Raw genomic sequence first — 24,698 nt, 5'->3', positions numbered from 1 at the left:
AAACTGGAGCGCTACATGTGAATTCACTGAGTTCACTGAGTGCAGATGCCGTCCTTGTGTTGTATAAACACCGAGAATAATGCTTTCTGATCCAGATCTAATGTGCGCTTTACCTTCCTTTGCTCTGTGCTCTTCCCTATACTGCATTTGGCTCTGCTCCAAAGGTTCCCAAAGCTGCTCAGCCGCTCTCAAGATACACTCACGTCACGCTAATCCAGTACCTGTGTGTGTGTGTGTGTGTTGAGCCACAGAGGGATTGAGGTTGGCTTACATCACATGGACCGGCATGGTAGAGCCTCTACCTGCAGAAAACTGTCACACAGGGTGAACATGTCAATGAAGCATCAAACATAATCCCAGTATCTATTATAGACTTCTTTTACATAATTCATTTATGCAATATACTGTATTACATCAGGAAAGCATTTAATTAAATGTTCATCTTGTACCTACATATTTCAAAACAGTGTCTCTTCTAAGAACAGTACAGATTGACAGGACATTTGCAGGTTATGGAGAGACTTGACTCAAGTCTGCCCCCTAGTGTTATAACATGGTGTTGCATTTAAAGGAGCCATATCATGTGTACATACATTTGAGTATCTGGAGGGCCTACCATAGACAGTATAAGCAGTGGATGTAGTCAACGTGACGTCACCCATTGGTTTGTGGACTACGGTTTTGAAGCTTTGAGTTCTTCATTTTGGCCGTCATCATCTTGGTTTTTGAAACCAGAAGTGACACGAGAGGGTGGAGCTAAGTACAACCTGAACAAGACATTTTCAGGCGACCAAAAAGGTGACTATGTCCACTTCTTATATACAGTCTATGGATGCACCATATCTTTCTCGCCAGCCAATCAAAGCAGACTGGGCTTTTCCGGGAAGGGGGGTCTTAAAGAGACAGCCGCTAAAACGGAGCGTTTCAGACAGAGGGTGGATACAGATATATTCAGACAGACAGTATGAGGAAAATAATGTGGTTTTTTTTATCATTAAAGCATGTAAACTGTTCTAGTAGAAACCCCAAATACAAATATGAATTTGAAAATGAGCATGATATGTCTCCTTTAAGGAGTCCAGGTGCAGGTGAGTAAATCGAAACTGTTGCCTTCTGATTTTGGCTTATAATGAATATTACCTCATAATTAAAACTAGAAACAATAAACCTTTGACTAGACTAAATATAGTAGAAATCAGTTAATTTGCTGACCCATCACCTCTCTCTCTGTAGAGGGGAAATTGATTAGATACATGAATGTAGTGACAGACAGGCCTCCACAGCCTCCCTTATGATTGGCTGTTGCTCCAAATGAGTCTCCGCCTCCGTGAGAGAGCGACCAGTCAGCAAACAGACCAAAGCCAGAGGGACCACCTACACACACACACACAGATAATATACTGTAATATAGCCAGCCACCATCCATCCATACATCCCTCTAGGACTTTATGTACCGTGCTGCCTCCTCACCTTGGTGGTGTTTCTGGCAGTGCGTGTGTGTGTGGTGACGTCAGAGGATGTGATGTCCACTGTCAGCTCGTCCACACGGTAGACGGCCTTCAGGAGAGCTGTCTCACACTGGGACTCAGGACAACCAGACAGCTTCTGGAAGTGGACAGCTTCACTTAGTGTTTACTGTAAATCTACTGATTCTTCTGTCAGGGATTGATTGCTAATTTGTTGTGAATTTGCACCACTAAAGTACAATATCAACTGAGACATGTCCTGCATTATTATCTTGTGTCTCTGTCTTGTCTGTAAAAACCTTTTATATACCTGGAGTAAACGTGTGGCTCTGCAGTAGAGCTTGCTGTTGGTGACCTGCACGTCCATCATGTGGTTCTGGTAAATCTTCCCCTTTAAGACGTGAGCTCCGGTGCTCACGGCGTTCAGCAGCAGCTTAGTGGACAGCTCCCACTGCCGAGAGAGAGGCGGAATTGATTTTCTCTCTGCATTTACATAAGCTAGACTGGAAGGAAACGATGCAAACATTTAAAAAAAAAGAAAAGCTGTCATCTAAAATAAGACCTATAGAATACAAGAAAAACTGAAATTCAATAAAGACTAAATTAGTTTTATAGAAAATGATCTGTTTAAAGGAGGATGGGAGACAGAAAAAGTAAATGAGGCAAAACAGTTATTTATCATGCTCCGATGAGTCACTGAATCAATGTGTGTGTGTGCTGCTGTACCATGGGTGGTAAGCTCCCTGAAGCAGGTGGTGGCCAAGTGATTTTTAGTGAGGATAAACACAGCTTATCGATGTCCTCCTGCAAAAAACAATGTAGAGTTTATTAGATAGATAGATGGATAGATGGATAGATGGATGGATGGATAGATGGATAGACAGATAGCTACTTGTTGTGCAGCAGCTGCAGTGTCTCCATCAACCCGATGATAAACGACGTGGAGGTTTGACATCTTCTCTCTCACTCTGCGCGCCAGCTTTGCCACTTCACTGACATCATCTGTGGAGAGAAACCGTCAAGGCACACGAGTTGATTTGGACACAATCCAAATATTAACAAAAGCTGTCTTACCAGAGTGTGTGTAGATAAGAAGGACGATGTCCTGGTCGTCGAGGGAGGGCAGAACTAGATGCAAAAAATCCTCATGTGCGATGCAAAGGTCTGGACCCTAAAGGAAAGAAAACATGATATGTTCAAAAACCTCCTTAAAGTATACGTACACCATGTATTTTCGGAAACATGTACAGTAGTTTTTTTGTGTAGTAGTTGTCACTTCCTGTGTTAAACTTTATCTCTGATTGTTGCTTCTTCAGTCATGAATGTTTAAAGGAAACAAAAATAAATGAATAAATAAATAAATAAATGACTCGATAAATAAATAAATATGTCATTAAATATAGCAAAAATAATATTAAAAATAAAGATACATGTAGCCATTAATTAACTGATAAAAAATTACATAAATTGCTCTGACCCCATGACACACGTTGAGTGACAGCCCCTTAATTTGCATAATGAGGCAGAAATGCATAAAGAAATGTAAAAAGAAAAAAATACAGACATAAATAAGTTTGGGGAAATAAATAAGGGATGAAATGCAAAAGGAAAATCGTGCAGAAATAATATAATACATCAATTTAAAAATAAATATAAAACAAATAAAAAGTAAATGCAAAAATAAATTAATTAATAAAAATAAATGCATAAATAAATAAAAGGGAAAATGAAACAGAAGAGTAAATAAATAGGGAATTAATACAAAAATAAGTAAATAACGACGCAAACTAAAAAAAACAAATGTATGTCACATTTTATCAATTAATTAATGGCTATATTATTATTCATTTTTTCATTTATTAATTTAATTTTTATTTGGCAGGTTTCATCCTCCATACTAAATATGTTCAAGTATGAACATCAAATACTAAATTTACTAAATGCATTTTATTCTCTACAAAGTGGATATAGATTGTACTTGCAAACTTTAAAAAAAGCAAATTCAAGTAGTAGCCTTTGACTGAACGAAGACCACCCAGCAGTGTAATTAAAAAAACTGAAGCAGATTAACAGACTTAATATCCTTCTAGGTTTCATAAAGCAGGTACAGTAGGACGTATTTCATACTAATCCTGCTTCGGGTTAATCTACAAGTCAGACACAGCTGAGACAGATGTGTCATTACACGGTGCGAAATAAGAGCTGGATTTCATTTTAATTGGATTTGACTGGATTTCAGACATTTTAATACTTTGTAAGGCCGTGTGAGGATTTCTCAGACTTGTTTAATAAAAACCCAGGCGAGCCGGAACAGACACCTCCATGTTTGGAGTCAGCTGGTACTGACAGCACGACTGTAGTCAGATTCATTGTTCTTCGTTTGCAATAATTACTTCATTAATTCTATTATATTTAAATAGATGTTATTTCATTGTTTCCCTTCACATACCAGTGGACCCTCATTGTTGCTCAGCTCTCTGTATCCTCCACTGATGAAGCCCCGAACATCTTCGTAGTCTCAAACACACACACACAAAGGATATATGTCATGCAAATGTAACAGCAAATCTGGTTAAAATGCAAATTTGATCATTAAGAACAGATTGTTCTAGTGTATTCACACCTTTATGCGTGATTTTTGCACAATGTAATCACCCAGAAAAAGTGTTAATTGAGGTGCAAATGAAGCCGTGCTGTTTTGCTGCTAATGAGAGCATCACGTTCGTCTCACCTGCGCCGAATGTGGGGACGCACTCGCTGGCGTCGATGAGGCCCAGCGTGGCAAGGGAGCCCCAGCCCAGGTAACACACACGCCCGCCACGCCGCAAACTAGAACACAGAGTACAGGAGCAGGTAGATCCAAATAGGTCAAAACAACAAAGAGCTTTTGCATCTTTTTGTCTGTTTAATGAGAATAGAGGCTCATATTGCTTCTGTGTGGGCTGCCAGTATTGTAGATCAGAGTTTTCTCCACCGCTGGAGGCTTTAGAAACAGCTAATCCACCATGCAAAATGCCATTATTGTGGGTTTCAATGGAGAGAGTCAGATGCTTTTCCACCTTGAAACACCAACAAATAAAATTCATTGATTTTTTAGTCTTTTTAGTCATTTTTATTTCAATGTTTGATGAGCCAGGATGCTGCTCTGTTTGCCTTGTTATCTAAAACTCAAGGTTACAGTGACAGGTGTAAAACAGGATGTTCCACCTCTGTCCAGCTGTTTCCAACAGAGCGATTATCCCCTCCGTCTGAGCGTAAGTGATATCCACTGTTTTCTCGTACGCTCTCATGTGCTGCAGGATGCCCCTGTTGGAAAGAAACACACTTTAGATACATCTGCTACACATTCAGGTGTTTAGACAAATAGTCATGACTGTATTCAAATGTGCATGTTATAAACTACATAAAATGGTGATTTATTTCCATTAAATGTCCTTGCATATGCACCAACAATGACCTCTAGAGGTCAGCAATGCACAATGAAAATGCATTATAAACATATTAGCTTTGGTTTAGCATGAAATGAATGAAAAGCGTTCCATTAACTACAATGTAAACGTATCCGCGGCAGCAGTAAACGCTCATAGAAAGTGCGCCAGGAGTGTGGTGACGTAGTTTAAGGAGCGGAAAGACACACATGTGGCGGGCGGGAGGGGTCATCTAGGAGGCCGTTGTTCTTGTCCCATGCGTTACGTTACAATCAGCTGTTCGTTCGTGTCCCGTGGTCACAACGTTCAGTGTCATTTTTACTGTACAAACGTAGTAGTTTTGAGCCCAACCATGTAGTTCTTCCCTAAACCTAACTATAGTGGTTTTGATGCCAAAAATAAAATGACGCCAAGGGGCGGTATGTGACGAGTTGGTATGGGAACGTGTTGAAAATGACTGCTTTTGTCAAAGGAGTCTGGTGGCTTTGGCGAGAGCATATTTAACGGCTTCAGTTCCCAGTCGGAAATATAGACTGTATAGCTGTCTCACAGCAAGGTAAACCGCCTAAAATATTCTAAATATAGCACACACTTAAATTGATATTGATTTTTTTAGGTGTCTAAAATGCATTTTGCTGCTGCACCCATCCACAGCAGTACATTACTTTGCTCCCGTGCTAGTACTCCTCTCTGTTTCTCCAAACTGGCGGTGTGCCGACTGTCATCTACTGTAGATAATACACTGACTATGGATAAGTACCTCATACAACCCCACTTCAAAAACACCTGAACTATCCCTTTAACATTATCACTAATGGCGTGTATGTCTGATACATGTAACAGTACCGCGCTGACATTCCTAAATGTCACTACTAATGTGAAAAGCATGTCCAGGAGGCTTCATGCAGGTTTGTCAGGTGGCTGTTAGAGAGTATCGGCTGTCGACACAGAGAAGCACTTAGGAAGCTGCGTGTTGCACCTTTGGGAGCCGAGTTGGAGACTAGATGACCAATAGTGTTTTGTTATAATCTTAGAGCCAGATGTTTGAATAAGTACTTCAAGTACACCAATATATATATATATATATATATATATGAAACTGAAGACAAAGCTCATTTAGCAAGCTCTTCAGTGTTCTGCTTACTTATAAGTGATGGGTGTGTTTGTGAAGGTGGCGGCATGAGCAGCCGACAGGACGACCTCCAGGATAATCTTAGTGGCGCTGCCTCCTTTCATCCTGGAGGAGCCGCTGATGGCTTCTGGCTGAAGACGTTCAAACACAGAGTCACTGGACAAAGTACAGACACGCTGCTCTCTTGAGCCAAACGAGAGTAGAAGTACTTACCCCGACTGCTGGGTTGATGAGGAAGGCCTTTTGGCTTTTGGCGAGCTCCTGCATCTTTAGCGCCACACTGCGAAACGTGAACGTGCAGCCTGGAATGGACTCATCCCTAACACAAAGTGAACATTTCATACAAAATTATCCCTAATTAACTATCATTTTCATGACATATTAATGGAATAAGAGTGAAGTACATACCTGGCCTGATGTGCAGGATTAAAGCCAACCAGTACAGGAGTGAAGACCTCAGGGTGCTGCAGGCAGAAGTCCAGCTGACCTGCAACAAACGGAGCCTACGCAGCAAGAAATGAAATGTACACAAAGTAGCGTAAATTAGCTGGAAGTTTGCAAACTTCCTGTCCAACGCAGAATTCAGATTCTGGCCAATTACTGTCAGTGACTTACAGATAATCCACAGGAAATACCGATGAACAAGACACGCTTCTTTCCCTCACAGACCTGCAGGGTGTCAGAAACATGCATTGGTCAAATGTTAGAGTTTTGCACAAAAAAAAGTACCACATTTATACTGTCCCTGACCTTCTTCAGACTGAGCATGCCCTGTTTGGGGTCATCTTCGGGAGCTTCTTGGGAGGATAGCAGAGCTCTGAGGAAGATTATTTGATTTATAAACATATATAAAGCTGATGAAAAGCTGAATTCATTAGCCATAAAACACACCTAACATTAGCTAAAACATGTCAATATAAATACAGTATTTCACAATGTAATGACGGTTATGTATAAACCCCAACATACCTGTCTCCTCCTGCTATGATGTAGGAATAAGCTGAACTCTGGTTCAGCTCCCTCAGCGCTCTGTTGAAAGCTGACTAACAAAACACACAAACACAACACAGGATGTTTCTTCCAAAAAACAAATTAGATTTGATCAAATGATTTCATTAAGTGTCATTAATCTAATATTACTGGCATGGTCTGGCTTGTTCTGTATTGCTTTATCACTTTGTTTGTTTCCTGTATTCCTGGTGTGCAGTTTGCTAAATCACATTTGAGAACAGCTTTTACCGAGATGAGGAAAGCCAGTCGACCAGAAGTCCCACAACCACTCAGTACAACCAGGCTGTCCTGAGGATCCTGTTAAAGAAGCAGAAGACTTTAACAACATACATGACTGACCAACAGATATACAGACAGACAGAGAGAAGATACCTTGAGAATGAGCTCCACCTTCCGAGCAACCTCCATCAATGTCTCCACCACTTGTTCACTCAAAAGCCTCTAAAAATGACATTAAAAATAATCAGAATAAAGTTTTGTCACAAGCTTCTCATTGTTTATGAAACACCTGTTTACCTGGTAGGTGGCTCCTGTCTCTTCCTGAAACATCTGGGCGTCACAGGCCTGTAACATCCTCACAATACTATTGGCTGAAGCCCGGTCGATGTCACGCGTCAGGGGGTTGGACTTCTCTGAAACAGGAAGTGACGGCTCATAATCTGCGGACTGAGAAACATAAAATATAAATTTTAAGAATAATTCAATGCATTTGCTGCATTCAAACACTCTGTCCTACCAGCCAAACCAAAGATAATTAAATTAAATTAAATTAAATTAAATTAAATTAAATTAAAATAAATTAAATTAAATTAAATTAAATTAAATTAAATTAAATTAAATTAAAATAAATTAAATTAAATTAAATTAAATTAAATTAAATTAAATTAAATTAAAACTACATATTAAAATACTTTTTTTCTCAGTAATTGATTTCATTTTTGGGACATATATTTGTTTGCTTTCTTGCTGAGCATTAGACGAGAAGATTGAAAAAATGTCAAACTATTCCTATAACTTACCTCCCATTCATGCATAGCAGAGAGACTGCAAGTCCAGTCTGATCCCGCCATCGTGCATGAGTCTGTCCTTTTCTGCCAAAAGCAGTTTGTCATAACAAACGTCCCTCTGTGTGGCCCGTTTCCTTTTTGTCAGTGACGGGGATTTAAAATGAAAACCACAAAAGTGCTCGGCTCTATCTGTAGTGACAAAGTTCACTTAAGGACCTTTGAGACCGAGGAGTGAAAGGAAGTATGTGTCTCTCTGCCGCACACCAACACCAACACATGCCGGAGTCATTCTTGCAACTATCTTATGGGAAACAAGAGTGAAATATTGCTCCGTCATTCTCAAACAAACATTTATTGTAGAGTGTACAAAGGATCCAACTGATTCTCGGCAGTGAGAAAATATTTACACCCCAGCAGATTGTGGCGTCTAATACATCTCGTCGCTTTCCCAGTCAAACTGTTTGCTGCAGCGTGCCTCACTCCTCCAAACTCCCACTACTGTCTGTCATAACAAGGCGGCTAATTGCTGTCAGTGACACAGCGGCGGGGACATTTTTCTCATTCCCTCAAAAAAGAAAAGACTAATATTATTTCTCCTCACACTCCTGTCTTCCACTCTCTCTTTTTTAACACACAAAATTAATTTCATGTACGCTGTAAAGGTCTGATACTGTGATGCATGTGTATTACTCATTACTGGCTCACGCTGATTATTAATATCAGACATCTGAAGCACAGTTTGGTGTTAACCTGTCTGAGTCAGTCCAACACCAGAGCTGTGCGTAGGGCTGTGTGATAATTTAGTCAAAGCGAGTGTGAAGCGACACAGAAGCGCCATAAAGGATTTTAAAGATAAATGATCAGCCAATATCAGTAAGATACATATAAGACCAAATAAACTGTCAGTGATCATCTTATTTCCCACAAAAACAGATGGTGAAAAGGCAGAAGAAATGTATGTTTGCAGCAGAAAAACAGCCTTGCTGTACCAGCAGGTTAGACCGTTATCAGGCTATTAAATGAGTGTTATCAGTGGTTATAAGCCTCATAGATATGGGTCAGTAGGGGCCTGCTACACCTACTTGTGGGGTTTTCATCATTGATTCACATGGGTGACCGCCGAAAGAAGGAATAAAAGAAGACGACAGTGACCTCTAGCGGCCGTAGTAACTATAATAGGAGCAAAAGCGGAAGTCAGGCGCTGTTGTAGAGACAGCGTGAAACGCCAAAAGATGGCGAAGGCCAGAAACAAAGATGGTGACGGCCAAATACCAAGATGGTGACGACCAAAAACCAAGATGACGACGACCAAATACCAAGATGACGACGACCAAATACCAAGATGGTGACAGTCAAAAACCAAGATGGCAACGGCCAAATACCAAGATGGTGACAGTCAAAAACCAAGATAACGACGGCCAAAATCCAAGAGAGAAAGCTGTTGCGGAAGATAACGAAAATTTTAATGAGCTGGTAACAGTTGAATCGGGTTCACAGCCGATTAGACTGTTGTCAGGCTATTAAATAGGCATTATCAGTCGCTATACGCACCATAGATGTGGGTCAATAGGGGCCTACTACACCCAATAGTAGGTGTTATCATCTATTCTTCAGGCTTCAGGGAGAGACGAGGCAGATATATATTTGCAATCTGCAAAAAAAATTAAGAAAAGAAAAACATGGAGGGAAAATGACTTTTGTAAACACATTTCCCATAGTGGAATTACTACTGGATCTGAATGCCTTTCCCACCACTGTCAGACTCTATTTAGCTGTCAGGATTAGTCAGTGTCCTCTCCAGTTATCCTCCCTACTGAGCTCACATTATCTTCAACTGTGGGATCTCTACTGGGAGCCAAATAAAGCTCCAGTTAACCTTGTGTTTTGGTTGTATTTGTTTTTCATTGTTAGTGCTTCCTCTCTCCTAATTTGTCTCTGATTGATGAAAAGCTGGAGCAGGATGCAGCAGGGTTTGTTAATAAACGGAAAGCCCTTACAAAGCTCTACATGTGCACATTTCCGCATATCCGTGGTGTTCTTATCTCGCTCTGTCCTCGCAGTCATTCACAGCCAGATTATAACTCTCATTCTGTGCCTCCCTGATTCCAATCATCTCAGAACAAGATCATCGTTCCCATCTTTTGAGGTTTACTGCTGAGCTGCTGCCTATTTTTGTCTTGAACAGCGCGACCAAATCATCAGCACACAGGAAGCATTTGATCTCAAGTCCTGCGGCGTTTTTGCTAATTCATGAAAATTAATTAAATCCTCTTTGGTCGCCTAGAAATGTCTTATTCAGCATTTGGTTGTACTTATGTCACTTATGGTTGCAAAATAACAACATGGTGACTACCAAAAACCAAGATGTGGACGGCCAAAAACCAAGATGGTGACAGCCAAAAACCAAGATGGTGACGACCAAAAACCAAGATGGTGACGACCAAAAACCAAGATGGTGACGATCAAAAACCAAGTTGACGACGGCCAAAAACCAAGATGGCGACGGCAAAAAAACAAGATGGAGACGACCAAAAACCAAGATGGTGACGACCAAAAACCAAGATGGTGACGATCAAAAACCAAGTTGACGACGGCCAAAAACCAAGATGGCGACAGCCAAAAAACAAGATGGTGACGACCAAAAACCAAGATGGTGACGACCAAAAACCAAGATGGTGACGACCAAAAACCAAGATGGTGACGATCAAAAACCAAGTTGACGACGGCCAAAAACCAAGATGGCGACGACCCAAAACCAAGATTTCGACGGCCAAAAACCAAGATGGTGATGACTAAAATGCAAGATGGCAATGGCCAAAAACCAAGATGACGACGACCAAAAACCAAGATAGTGATGGCTAAAAACCAAGATGGCAACGGCCAAAAACCAAGATGACGACGACCAAAAACCAAGATGGTGACGGCCAAATACCAAGATGGCGACAACCAAAAACCAAGATGACAACGGCCAAAAACCAAGATGGTGACGGCCAAAAACCAAGATGGTGACGGCCAAATACCAAGATGGCGACAACCAAAAACCAAGATGACGACGACCAAAAACCAAGATGGTGACGGCCAAATACCAAGATGGCGACAACCAAAAACCAAGATGACAACGGCCAAAAACCAAGATGATGATGACCAAAAACCAAGATGGTGATGACCAAAAACCAAGATGGTGATGACCAAAAACCAAGATGACAACGGCCAAAAACCAAGATGATGATGACCAAAAACCAAGATGACGACGACCAAATACCAAGATGGCGATGGCCAAAAACCAAGATGACAACGGCCAAAAACCAAGATGGTGATGACCAAAAACAAAGATGACAACGACCAAATACCAAGATGGCGACAGCCAAAATGCCAAACTCAAGACTTTAAAACGGCAGTCCAATCAGAGAAGGGGTTCTTAAAGAGACAGGTGCTAAATCTGCGTAGTTCTGATTTTGGCTTATAATGAATATTAGCTCATAAATAAATGCCATTGTTGTTCATTATTTGTATTAATTCATAGGTTTTCCTTCCAATACTGTTTAGCAAGAGCTTTATGTGTGCAACAAAACAAGAGAAAAGTTTGAATCTATTTGGATTTGGTGCAATTAAACTTAAGTCCAAGTGTCAGTGGGGGGTTAAAGACCCACACTATGAGCTGTAGCTGAATAACTCCAGTGTTGATGTCACTCATTGTCTCTTTGCTCATACACAACCATCGACTCCCTCTCCCCTGTCCTTCAGCCACGCACGGCCACGGTCGTCATGACAACAGGGGAGGCTAATCTCCAGTGGACAGAGAAGGGAGAGAAAGTGCAAGTGCTTTGCAAGGGGAAAAAAAGAAACGTGCTTCCGAGAGCGTGTGCTGATGGAGATATGCAGCGCGTGCTTGCATATTTCTGCACGTGTTTGCACTTCAATTTCCACGACATGTCTGATTGCATTTTTTTATAAGAGGAGTCACTGAATGGCAGAATACTTCTATATGATAAAAACATCTCTTTCTACATTCTGCTCCATCCCTCCTCCAACCTTTGAATGCATCACTCTTTCATTTTTCCTCCTCCTCCTGCTGACCTTCATCATCCACCTTATTTACTCATTTCCTTCCCCCGACTCCTACACTATCTCCTCGTCTCTTTGTGACTCATCGCTCCAAAAAAAGAGTATTTTTCCCCTCTTCTGTCTCTGACACACCCTTTTCTTCCCTGACAATCTTTTCATCCCTTACAGCAGCCTGAATCATCTTTTCTCACATCCCTCCTCTAATTCCTAAATCCATCCCTCTCTCTCTCTCTCTCTCTCTCTAGTCTGCTTTCTAACTCCCTTACAGTGTCCATCCCAGTTTCTCACATTCCTATAAATCCTCCCCTCTCCATCTCCCTAGCAGAGATCACACACACACTGCAACACACACATATGTTATGGATGATTAGGCTGGCAGAGCTACATGGCAGTCAGCCCACTGGAGGGAATGATGGAGAGGTGAATGTCAGACGGTGGGAATCTCATTTTTCCTCCCTGTCTTATAGGAGCAGTTGAAAACCATCACCCTGCTCCTCCTATATACAAGGTATATTGCAAGACCCCTTATATATATATACATATGAATGCACGTGTGCATGCCCGCATGCAGATGTTGAGTCAGCCCACTGGAGGGAATGATGGAGGGATGGATGTCAGACGGTGGGAATCTCATTTTTCCTCCCTCTTATAGGAGCATTGGAAAAACCATCACCCTGCTCCTCCTATACAGGGTATATTGCAAGACCCCTTATATATATATATATGAATGCACGTGCGCGTGCGCATGCCCGCGTGCAGATGTTGAGGTTGTTCTCCAGTAGAGGGCGGAGTGAGAGGAGAGAGGGGAAAGTGAGGAGTGGGGAAGCAGAGGAGCTGCAGAGAGAGAGAGAGCTGGAGCTGCAGAGAGGAGCTGGAGCTGCGGAGAGGAGCGGATAGAGGCTGCAGCGGACGCCGGATACCTGCAGCTGGAGAGCGGGCACGAAGAGAGGGATGAGTCGGTGGTCCTCCCGGTTCTCTTTGCAGGAATAGTTTGAGAGTCCGGTGCAAGGTGCAAGGTGCATGGTGCATGGTGCACGCCCACACACACACACACACACGTCTTAAAGAACAGCAAGGAGGAGATGCATTACGTCATAGCTTCCCGTCGCCCTAGATGACCGCGCGCGGTGCATTGCCGGGATGATGCAGGGCTGCAGCTGCTGGACCAGAACGGGAACCGGAGGAGAAGGAGGAGAAGAAGGGGAGCAGCCGGTGCCGTCGCTCTGATGGCGACACAAGAGACACAGCAGCAGCAAGGGGACAGCAGCAGCAGGTATCTGGGAAGTGACGTGGCACGGTGCGGTTGTCGTGCGTTTCGCAGGAGGGCTGCAGGAAGGGAGACATGGCTGCACAGTCGGACGGCTGCAAAGCTGGATACGGCAGCTACGGAGGAGGAGGTGGAGGGTTTGCACAGCTGTACGACGTCGACGCAGAGGAACCGCTGGATTCTGCAGCCATCCACATCTGTCAGTGCTGCCGCTCCTCCGCCTGCTACTGGGGCTGCCGCTCCGCCTGCCTCGGATCCCTGTCCCAGCCCACCGGACCAGGAGGAGGTCTCGGTATCCGGGAGACTCACTGCCCGCCCCGGGAGCAGCTGTGGCTGGACTGCCTCTGGATCATCCTCGCCCTCCTCGTCTTCTTCTGGGACGTCGGCACGGATCTGTGCCTGGCGCTGGACTACTACCAGAGGCAGGACTACCTCTGGTTCGGCCTCACTCTCTTCTTCGTGCTGGTCCCGTCTGTTCTGGTGCAGATACTGAGCTTCCGATGGTTCGTGCAGGACTACACCGGAGGGGGGCTCGGGGAGGTGGAGGGGCTGACCAAGAGGGGTGCAGTGGCTCTGGGGTGTCTGTACCCCGGCAGGGACCGCCTGCAGCTGGCCTCCATCTGGCTGTGGCAGGCCATCATACACATCCTGCAGCTGGGGCAAGTGTGGAGGTAAGAGGGGATGCACAAACAACAATGATCCTAACCTTCATCTCACATACACTCTCTTCATGCGTAATGGGTAGAGTGGCACACTCTTCATGCGTAATGGGTAGAGTGGCACATGTGCGTAATGGGTAGAGTGGCACACTCTTCATGCGTAATGGGTAGAGTGGCACACTCTTCATGCGTAATGGGTAGAGTGGCACATGTGCGTAATGGGTAGAGTGGCACACTCTTCATGCGTAATGGGTAGAGGGGCACACTCTTCATGCGTAATGGGTAGAGTGGCACATGTGCGTAATGGGTAGAGTGGCACACTCTTCATGCGTAATGGGTAGAGGGGCACACTCTTCATGCGTAATGGGTAGAGTGACACGTGCATAATGAGTAGAGTGGCACATGTGCATAATGAGTAGAGTGGCACACACACACACACACACTCTTCATGTGTAATCGGTAGAGTGGCACACACACACTCTTCATGTGTAATCGGTAGAGTGGCACACACACACGCTTCATGTGCGTAATGGGTAGAGTGGCACACACACACTCTTCATGTGCGTAATGGGTAGCGTGTGAGTGGCGTGTCTACTCGATGAAGCTAGAAGAAAAGCAGAGCTTGCTTCACTCTGACAGGGAGGAGAGGATGAAGAAGAGGAGGAGGAGGACAGGGAAATGCTCTCTGTGACCCCCCTCCAGCACTCCAGTTACTATCTGGGGATGACAGACAGATAGACTATTAGGAGAGACAGCCAGAGAGACAAGTGATGCCACTTTATCACAGAGTGTAACTTTTCTTTTTTGGGGGTTATGAAAACAACTCATACTGTACAAAAAGAGCAGAATTTATAGCTGTAACTATCCACTAATAAGCCTACTATAATGCATTTTCAGCACCATGGACAGCGTCTCAGCCGGGCGTCCATCACTTTGAGTTGTGTGTGTGCACGTTTGGTGTGGGCTCATGCATGTGTGTGTGTGTGTGAGACCAGTGGAAAAACGGTGTCACGGCCCTTCCCATGAGTGTCAGCATGCATGGAGAGTACAAAGAGGGAAAGCATCTGCGTTTCTGGCAACACATTTCCCCCTCACTCTCTCTCTCTCTCTCAATCTCTCTCTGTTTCTCACACACACACACAGTTGGACAAGGGTAGGTGATAATTGTAGTGCTAAAAGCACTGGCGGGAAAAAAAACCTTTCTGCTCTTACACACACATCTTTCTATTGCAACTGTGCTGCTTATTTCACATATTTGTGTTTAGCGTTGACAGAAGTAGTAGTAGTAGTAGTTGCAGGAGTGTGCTAGCGTGCCTTCTAGTCCTCCATGCAAGGATGCTCTCATTCCCTCTCTCTCTCTCTCCAAGAAGACTCCTTAATGGTGTCCACTTGCCTCCAGGGAGAGTAGAGTGATGTGCGTGTGTGTTCGTTGTTGCACCCTGCTGAGCAACTCCTCTCTGCTTCGGCCCCTCTGTGGTTGTAGGGTTAGTAGTAGTAGTAGTTTGCCTCCTAGCCCTCTATGCAAGGATAGGCTGTATTAGAAAACTGCATACTATACTAGTAGTATGTACTGATTTGGCCAAAATGTAGCATGCAGTATGCGAACAACAGCAAAATCTCCAGTATGCATCGGACCAGTCTACCTTGCCTACTTTATCCCACAATGCAAAGCGTTAGACTGCTACAGGCTACGGTTACAACAACAACAGCAGCCAAAAATTGCTCGTTTTTATACATTTTTCGTAGCTATTTCATCACTAAATTCACTTTGAGGCGAGAAATCAACAGCGTAGATTTTGAATGTTTACAGTTTTACAATATAAGATGGCGAATCGAACATTTGCAGAGTTTAGAAGCTCCACAAACTGTCGTGACAGCTAGATAGCGCCTGCTGGGGTCGCTACCTCACCTCGCCAGCAAGCCGGGCGGTCACGCTCACAGACCGCTATGAGCTGGTTGGAGCTCTCTCTACAGACCGGTCTTGTAGACAAGAGGCTTTTATTTCCTTGTTGACGGCAAGGCCTATAGAAAGGAGGCTGGGTTACGCGTCATCAACGTGTCATATCGCCGAAATTGAGCCACGACCGCAGCTTTAGTTACACTGTGTGTTAAACCCCAAACCCCAAGACCTATGTCCGCCTGTGACCCAGCCTCCTTTCCATAGGCCTTGGTTGACGGATAGTTTGTTTAAATATCACAACACAAATGTTCATTATAAATGAACAGGAACATGTGTTTATCTGCCTTTTTTGGAGTTGAAAAGCTCCACGATTGATTGTAAATACATTGCTTTAACCGTTGCATACTGCATACTACTCAGGAACGGAATATGCAGTATGTACTGTACACTGCATACTGCGTTCGTCAGTAGTATATAGTAAGAGAGAGGGGTGGTTAGACCCACCCCTCTCTCCAAGAAGACTCCTTAATGGTGTCCACTTGCCTCCAGGGAGAGTAGAGTGATGCACTTGTTCGTGGTTGCACCCTGCTGTGCGACTCAGCTCCTCTGCTTCGACCCCTCTGTGGTTTTAGGGTTTAAAAAATCAACCCTCACATGCACACACAAACGCCTCATCTACCTCCATGCACCCCACCCAGTAATCACCCCCTCAACCCTGCAGAATGGACTCTCCCAACGTGGAGGAAGTGGGAGAAGGAGAAGGAGGAAGAAGGAGAAGAAGAAGGGGAGGGAGTGGGGATGTTTGTGGCTGTGATGGTACGGCCTGATTGAGACAGATCGCTTAGAGATGGAGAGGCTGTGGAGAGGAGGAGAAGGAGGGATGGGGGAGGAGGTTGCACATACACAATGGGTAAACGGGGGGGAGGGGAAAAGAAAAGAGAGCGAGAGGAGGAGTGAGAGTGAAGGGGTGGAAGATCTACTGTATTCGGCACATATGGTTTGAAAGCACATCCCTCCATGTTAAGGCATTAAGTGGTTGTCAGGGTCGCCTGCTACGCTGCACGGTAATCCTTAACCTGAACCTAAATACCGGGACTTCCTGTTTACAGATATTTTTTTTAAAGAAAGCCAAACAAATGATGCTGGTTATTTATCCTTCATTGTTCTTGAGTCAAGGACAAACAACGTTTTCATGGTAATTAGGTGATAATTAGCAAGTATTTGAAATTTCTTTGGAATCACTGCCAGATTTATTCTATATTACTCGTTTGTCCCGTCTGCTCTCTGTTACTGAATCCAGGTGAAGAAGAACCTTATCTTTTAAGTCTTATTTTGATGTAAAGACGTGTACATTAGCAGGCGTGTAACACAACATGGGAGTAAAGCAGTGCTCTGTTCATTTAAATGTGAAAGTGCATTACAAATATGTTGTCCCTAAAGTCTATGAATAATCGTGATAAATAATTGTGATCTCAATATTGCTGAAAATAATTGTGGTTAATCATTTTGGCCATAATTGTGCAGCCCTACCTAGTCCCTATGGACTAAGCTACTGCCCCTTAAAGGGGGCGTAATATCATGAAAAACTCACATTTTCAGTGCTTGTGCACATCCATATGGGTATCTGGAGTGCCTACCAACCCACAAACTGTGACATAAGACAACCCAGTCAGTGTTTTGTGGGCTGCCTAGATCAGAAAACATGGATGTGGCTCCCCTTCCTATGTCACCTGCAGGCTCGATTTCTTGTCCTATAGTCCTCCAAAGTGTGGTGCCGAAGGTGGGGTGTAGTGAAAGTCAGTGTGTTCCACCAATTTGGCTCTACTAGGTCACTTCCCCCTGTGTCAGATCATCAGGGTTTCCCTCCGAGTGGACGTAACTCCAGGTCTCCTGATTTCAGCAATCCGGGTCCAGACAAAAGAGTCCGATCTGAGCCCCAGTCACGGCTGCGCTCCAACCTGGGCATTGAGTGGTGCCTTGTAGGTGCCGCCCTTGACCTTTCGATCAGGAAAGCAAGGTGAACGTTGCCATGAGAGTCCTCTGTGTGCAGACGGGCGGCTCCATATGCTTGTTGGAACCTCATGGGCGACATCGGGTGCAGTGAGAGAGGACTATCTTTGGCAAGTTGGAGAGCTCCTAAACCCAAATCTTCCAAGTCTTGATGAGTTCTTCCGATAGCGCAGGATCATCTAAGTCTCTGGGTTTATCCCATAGGCGTTGGACAAGCAGTTTGGCTGTCCACGGTCCACAGGCTTGTGCTTGTGACCAAGTATGTGAACGATAACGCGGTCCACATTTGAGTTTACAGGCAGAAGAAACTTTCCTCTCTCCTTGCCGTGCCACGGGATCATCAATTAGCCAGAAGCGCTCCCACGATCGACAGCCCTCGTGCCCGTTCCTCTGCATTAAGCCAGACTGTCCAACATATGAGTGGTGTGCATACAAGCACATGTCGGCATTTTTTCCTATAGACGGTGCATTATTTATGTTTTGCGAATTAAGCTCGGTATGTTTCAATCCAGATGGCGGTAATAGGCGTACACGCAGAGTCATGCATAATGTAGCAGCACATACACACACGCGATGACACCCGTATAGTAGTAACGCACAGGCAGGGAATTTGCATAGATTCGCACATACACATACGTACATGCACCCACACACACACACACATATATATACATATATATATATATGTATATATATATACACACACTGTCTGTGAGTGCCCTCAGGCAGTTTAATTGAAATCACTGCCTACATCCCACCCACATGTACTGTAGTTTCTCACATCTAGAAATCCACTCAGTATGTACAGTATGGATCTTGTCATCGCTGTTTGTTCATAAAGAGGTTCTATCAACGATCAGACCGTAATGAAACATAATTATAGTACACGTTCAGTAGGGCTATAGGTCACTGGAGTCTTGTTTTCACATGATCTTTCATTGTTTGTTAATTATCATGATATTTCATCTGGGTATCTGATCCATTTAGGCTACAACTATTGACTATTTTCATCATTGATTTATGAATAATGATTGTTTTCCTGTAAATAATGAAAATGGCCACTATAATTTATCTTTTTTTTATCCAACCAACATGCCAAACCAAAAGATATTCAGGTTACTATCAACTATTAGGAAGAAAAGCACATGTCTGGCAAAGAGCTGCAACGATTAATCGACGATCGATCTGATAATCTGACTTGTAACTTCACCTGATAAACGATTGGTTGATTTTAATTGGCTATTTTTAAAAATTATTAACTTTTTATTAGCTTTGTTACATAAAAATCATACACAAGGTACCGTAGGCAAGGATTCTTGCACATACAAACAGTATTTATCACAAACTATATACAGATCACCATTGTCTTGCAATAAATAAATAAAATTCTAAATAATTAAAAAATAAAAATGAGACATATAACCCCGCTGTGGTAACACCAGGTTAGCCCTCAAGAAAATCATATTTGCATGTTTAACTGCCACCGAGAGGACCATAATACACTCGTGGTACACCCCTGCGCCTCCATCGATAAAACAATGGTTAAATCATTTAGGGTTATTGCTCCCATAGAAAGATCATTAGCTGTAATTCATAAAGTGCAGGCGTCCTCTGTAGAGGCATGAATGGGATATCCTCATTGTTTCTCTTTCGAAGATTTTTAAAATTTTATTTTTATATAATTGTATTCTTTTATTTTTATTTTGAATATTATTTATTTATAATTTATTTTTTATTTTTATTCTTTTATTTTTACTTTGAAAGTTATTTATTTTTATTTTTTTATGTTATTTTTATATGATTTTTATTCTATTTTTACTGAGTTTTATTTATTTTTATTTTCTTAATGTTATTTTTGTATATCATTTTTATTCTTTTATTTTTATTTTGAAAGTTATTTAGTTTTATTTTTTTATATTATTTTTATATGATTTTTATTCTTTTATTTTTTATTGTGAATGTTATTTATTTATATTATCAGATTATTATTTTATCAAGGATGAATGATAATAGTAGTATCAGTGAACGTCTTAGTTACAAGCAGGCAGAACACAATTAGTGAGAAAGAAAAGTATTATTATTAATAAGCGATTTAACCTCTGACCCCTGGCAGGTACATCAGGACGCTGTACCTGGGCATCATGTCGCGGCGGCAGAAGGAGCACCAGCGGCGCTGGTACTGGGCCATGATGTTCGAGTACGCCGACGTCAACATGCTGCGGCTGCTGGAGACCTTCCTGGAGTCTGCGCCTCAGCTGGTCCTGCAGCTCTGCATCATGATCCAGGAGAACCGGGCCGAGACGCTGCAGTGTAGGTGGAAACCAGGGAAACCACATCTACATGAACGCCACCGACTTCCTGCCACATCTACAAAACATAACGGCGTGTTTTCATGTAGCCCACAAAGCACATACAAATCAACAGCTGCACAAACAGTAATTAGCAATTTGCACACATCATGCTCAGTAATTTGTGGCTGCAGATGGTGCTGCGCTTGGATTTTTTTTTGTTCAGGTAGTGCGAGAAAGAAAAGGTGTCCGGTCCGGGGGAGGTGCTAGCCATCAGCCTCCTCTTCTTTATTCATCCGTGAAATGCATCATCTGGGCGGCCACCCACTGGTGTTATTCATCCCTATCACTCTGGAGTTTAGGGACACCTTCTCCTTCAATGCAAATATGTGACTAGTACAGGGGGGTGGATGCACACAGCAGCTGGGACATTAAAAATAACTTTATATTTCAGACTCATGCCATTAAGCGTCATTACCAAATGCTTCTGTCGTGTCACAGGCTGCTTCTTATTTAAGGATGTGCTCACATTGTTACACATAACACCCCCACTGACTCATAATTGTACTTTTTTGTTTCACGAATCATGAAGCCTCCACTTTGTTCTGATTGATTCACCCTCCTCTGTAGGCATCTCCTCCCTGGGCTCGCTCTTGTCTCTCGCCTGGGTTCTGGCCTCCTACCACAAGCTGCTGCGAGACTCCCGCGACGACCAGCGCAGCATGAGCTACCGCGGGGCGCTGCTGCACCTCTTCTGGCGCCTCTTCACCATCTCGTCCCGCGTCCTCTCGCTCGCCCTCTTCGCCTCCCTCTTCCACATCTACTTCGGCATCTTCGTGGTGGTCCACTGGTGCGCCATGGCCTTCTGGGTGGTGCACGGGGGCACCGACTTCTGCATGTCCAAGTGGGAGGAGGTGCTGTTCAACATGGTGGTCGGCATCGTCTACATCTTCTGCTGGTTTAACGTGAAGGAGGGACGGACGCGGTACAGGATGGTGACGTACTACATCGTGGTGTTGGCCGAGAACACCATCCTCACCGGGCTGTGGTGAGTCACACCAACATTTGCATTTCATTTTCTTGAGGTCAGAGGTCAAGGGACCACTTTGAAAATGGCCATGCCAGTTTTTCCTCGCCAAAATTTAGTGTAAGTTTGGAGCGTTATTTAGCCTCCTTCCTTACAAGCTAGTATGACATGGTTGGTACCGATGGATTCATCAGGTTTTGTAGTTTCACATGATACCAGTATCTTCACTCTAGCTTTAAAACGGAGCCCACTACAACCTCAGAAAATTTGTCGCGTTAACTTTGACAGCCCTTGTTCAGACACATGATTTGAACCCCCTGTGTCGCCACCATCCTGCAGGTACGCCTACAGGGACCCGGTGCTGACCGACTCCTACGCCGTCCCAGCGCTGTGCGGCGTCTACCTGACGTTCGCCGGCGGCGTCCTGGTCATGCTGCTGTACTACGGCTTCCTGCACCCGGCCACCGCCCACCTCCAGCCGAGCCCCGCCTCGTCCTGCTGCGCCCAGCTGCTCTGGGGCCTCCCGCTCCCGCCGTCGGCCCCGCCCAGCGCCCCGCCCACCCCGGCCCACATGACCAAGTCGGAGACGGAAGAGGATGTGGCCGAGTCGTGTCTCCCCGTCTTCCAGGTGAGGTCGGCGCCCATCACCTCCAAGCCCGAGGGCCCGCTCATAAAGATCGACATGCCCAGGAAACGCTACCCGGCGTGGGACGCCCACTACGTAGACAGGCGCCTGCGGAGGACTATAAACATCCTGCAGTACATAACGCCGGCCGCCGTGGGCATCCGCTACCGTGACGGACCCCTACTGTATGAACTGTTGCAGTACGAGTCCTCACTCTGACACACAAACACACACATAAGCACATAAAAAGACATGTACGTATACATGGATGTTCAGATTTAGAGAAACACACTCACATGCACAACTTGATGTAAGCACACAGACACAAAAGCAATCTGTCACACTTTTACGCGCACACACACACACATGCACACACACGCACATTCCTTGCGGGCACCAACCTGCGAGTCCCATGGCCATGACTCAACAAGCTGCTTCAGCGCGAGTCCATCTCTTTCTCCGCTTATCCTTCTCTATTTCCAACTCCTCTGATCGCTCTTCATCTGTTCTCATTGATTTAATATCACACGTTTCGCTCTCCGCTGTGAAGAAAAACAAAACAACAACAACAAAAAAAAAGCTGAAAAATGAGCGCAGTTTCACACCTCGGAGTCTGACCACCGCCGCATGCCGTTTACGTTGCGTCGCTCACACTTTCACGGGGTTTCAGTAGAATAAAAAGACGTGACACAAAGAGAGAGCGTCACTACGGAGTTTGTGAACGTGTTGTCGTTAGTCTAGTCAAAAAGGTAGTGTATATATTTTCTATGTACAGAAGGGATGTTTTTTTTAATGTACCGTTAACGTTGTCGTCGAGTCGGGGCAAAGCAGACGGACACATCGGTTTTTGGGGGGGTTGGTTGACAAGGTCACCGGGGAGAGTAGAAGAGCATGATGGGAAAGATGGAGACCGAGAGGCACACACTATGTTAGGCAACATTAGCTCTAAAAGTGAGAACACAAGTTGTAGCATCTCAAAATAAGACCCAATAACTCTAAAATAAATGGGAAACTATGTGCAACAAAACATTAGAGTGCCAAAATGACTGTGTATTGGAAGAATTAGCGGTTTCCTGCCTGAACTACATTTCAAAACAACAACTATGCTGGGTTTGATAGCTGAGATATTAGCTGAGATTTTAAACGTTACAAATCTACAGTTCCATATACTAAAAAAAATATCTTTTTATTGCCAAGAGGAGTCTGTTGTAGTCTCACTCAACACCTTGTATGCTAAGCTGTTAGCATGGAACTAGAGCTAAAGATCTACTGAGGACAGATGGATAGTTTTAACACTACAGTTCTTGTTGCTAAACCAGCCCGGTGTCATCAAATGGCGTATGAATGGCACGGCAATTCATAAGTAAGTCATTTTGCATGCAGAATATCAACGCCCTTTCTTGCTTTTGGCGTGCCATTTCACGCCATGTAGTCTGTACTGAATATGCTACGCTCAGAGCGAAGTGAAAAAGTGTGAAAAGACAAACACAGGACTTTCAACCCAGGAGTTATTTTGCAGTTAGTGACGTGTTTTCCGTACTTATGTTACATTGTTTACGTACATATTCTACTTTGTTTACTTACTTTTTTCCCTAAACCTAACTAAGTGGTTTTGTTGCCTAAACCTAACTGTTGAACGGTGACAACGTGGCAGTAAATGACACGTTAAAAAAGCCTAAAATGCATAATCACGACATGCGTAATGTCCTTAAAATGTCGTGCTATTTATACGCCTTCCCCTGAGATCAGGTTGGCTAAACATGTACCACTAGTCAACGTGCCAATCTCTGTCCAATCAGACTCCAAAAACACAGCGGCACCATCATCTTACAGATCATGTTAGAAGAACACCGCCTGCTGATGTTTTCAGTGTTCGCCTACTAATGTATGGTTATGTCATCACAGAATACAGGTAGGAACAAAAGGCAGTACATGCGTATCACACTGTTATGTATGTGTATGCCGTCCAGGGGTCTAGCAGTTCATCTCCATCATTTCCTGTTATGCTGGGAGGTTAGATTTTTTAGTTATCCCGAAGGTTTCGTTGCTAGACGATGACAAAAATGAAAAATTGCATCCAAATTTTCCACAGAAAGAGCAAACGCAAGTAATTATTTTTGATCTCCTACATATTTCCGCGTGTGATGTCTTAATCGTGTTGGTCCCACGCTAACAGGGTGCTGCCACTGAAGCTGTTTAAAAAACAGTTTTGGACTTTAATCATCACAACCCTCCCAATGACTCCTCCTGTACCGAGTCCAATATCAACTCCTCCAAAGCCACCCACGGCTGAGCTGTGATGTATGGCTCATTATTTATTTTTTGGTTTGTTTATCCCTGTAATCCAAGCTGTTACCTTGGCAGGCGACAACAAACGAAGCGAGATATCAGTCATCGGGGCCCCGTCGACTGGGACGTTGCTCCTGAAATCACACGCCGTCTGGGGGCCGACTTTAACACCGCGTGGCGGCGGGAAGAAACAAAGTGATTTAGAAGGTGGCGAAAGTGGGGTTTTTTTGCACCTTTTCTGCAGTCCCATGTCAGCGGTAGGTGAAACCCAGCCATGAGCCATTTCAGATGGTGCGGTTAGAAAAGACAAACACAAAACACACACATGCTTCTTATTATAGCTGCATGTCCAAGAGGATCGAGCAGGTTAGAGAGAAAAGGTGTTGCATTTGAGAGCGCGTGAAGAGTGTTAAAAGGGGTACTTCAACATTTTTGGGGGCAATTTTAGCCTCTTATTTCTCTTGTCTTTTAGCAAAGACCATTGAAACTAAAGCAAGCTTGTCTTCAATGAGTAAAATTGAACA

The 24,698-nt window shown here is 43.9% G+C and overlaps 2 protein-coding genes across 4 annotated transcripts; one reads left to right on the top strand and one right to left on the bottom strand.

The window, feature by feature from the left end:
• Positions 1–409: 409 nt before the first annotated feature.
• On the bottom strand, positions 410–20,218 carry gckr (glucokinase (hexokinase 4) regulator). Of its 3 annotated transcripts, none has more exons than XM_074627846.1 (19): positions 20,078–20,218; positions 7,554–7,669; positions 7,410–7,478; positions 7,266–7,334; positions 6,996–7,069; positions 6,777–6,843; positions 6,642–6,695; positions 6,435–6,529; positions 6,240–6,345; positions 6,039–6,157; positions 4,674–4,772; positions 4,198–4,295; positions 3,916–3,983; positions 2,541–2,637; positions 2,359–2,468; positions 2,193–2,270; positions 1,777–1,917; positions 1,471–1,605; positions 410–1,374 (listed from the first exon to the last, which is right to left on the bottom strand). In XM_074627846.1, the coding sequence occupies exons 2-19, from the start codon at positions 7,608–7,610 to the stop codon at positions 1,246–1,248; spliced, it is 1,665 nt and encodes a 554-aa protein (XP_074483947.1). In that variant the 5' UTR covers positions 7,611–7,669; positions 20,078–20,218; the 3' UTR covers positions 410–1,245. The 3 variants fall into 3 exon arrangements, with proteins under 3 accessions (XP_074483947.1, XP_074483945.1, XP_074483946.1); XM_074627844.1 differs by lacking the exon at positions 20,078–20,218 and adding an exon at positions 8,057–9,383 and having other exon boundaries at positions 7,554–7,703; XM_074627845.1 differs by lacking the exon at positions 20,078–20,218 and adding an exon at positions 8,057–9,383.
• On the top strand, positions 13,452–24,698 carry xkr6a (XK, Kell blood group complex subunit-related family, member 6a). Its single transcript, XM_074627848.1, has 4 exons — positions 13,452–14,047; positions 20,059–20,255; positions 20,864–21,281; positions 21,600–24,698. Exons 1-4 carry the CDS (start codon positions 13,452–13,454, stop codon positions 22,102–22,104), a joined length of 1,716 nt encoding a protein of 571 aa, XP_074483949.1. The 3' UTR covers positions 22,105–24,698.

Source organism: Sebastes fasciatus, chromosome 24 (genome assembly GCF_043250625.1).
Source record: "Sebastes fasciatus isolate fSebFas1 chromosome 24, fSebFas1.pri, whole genome shotgun sequence".
NCBI lineage: Eukaryota > Metazoa > Chordata > Actinopteri > Perciformes > Sebastidae > Sebastes > Sebastes fasciatus.
Note: the sequence above shows the minus strand (reverse complement) of the source record. Positions and strands in the feature narration are given on the sequence as shown.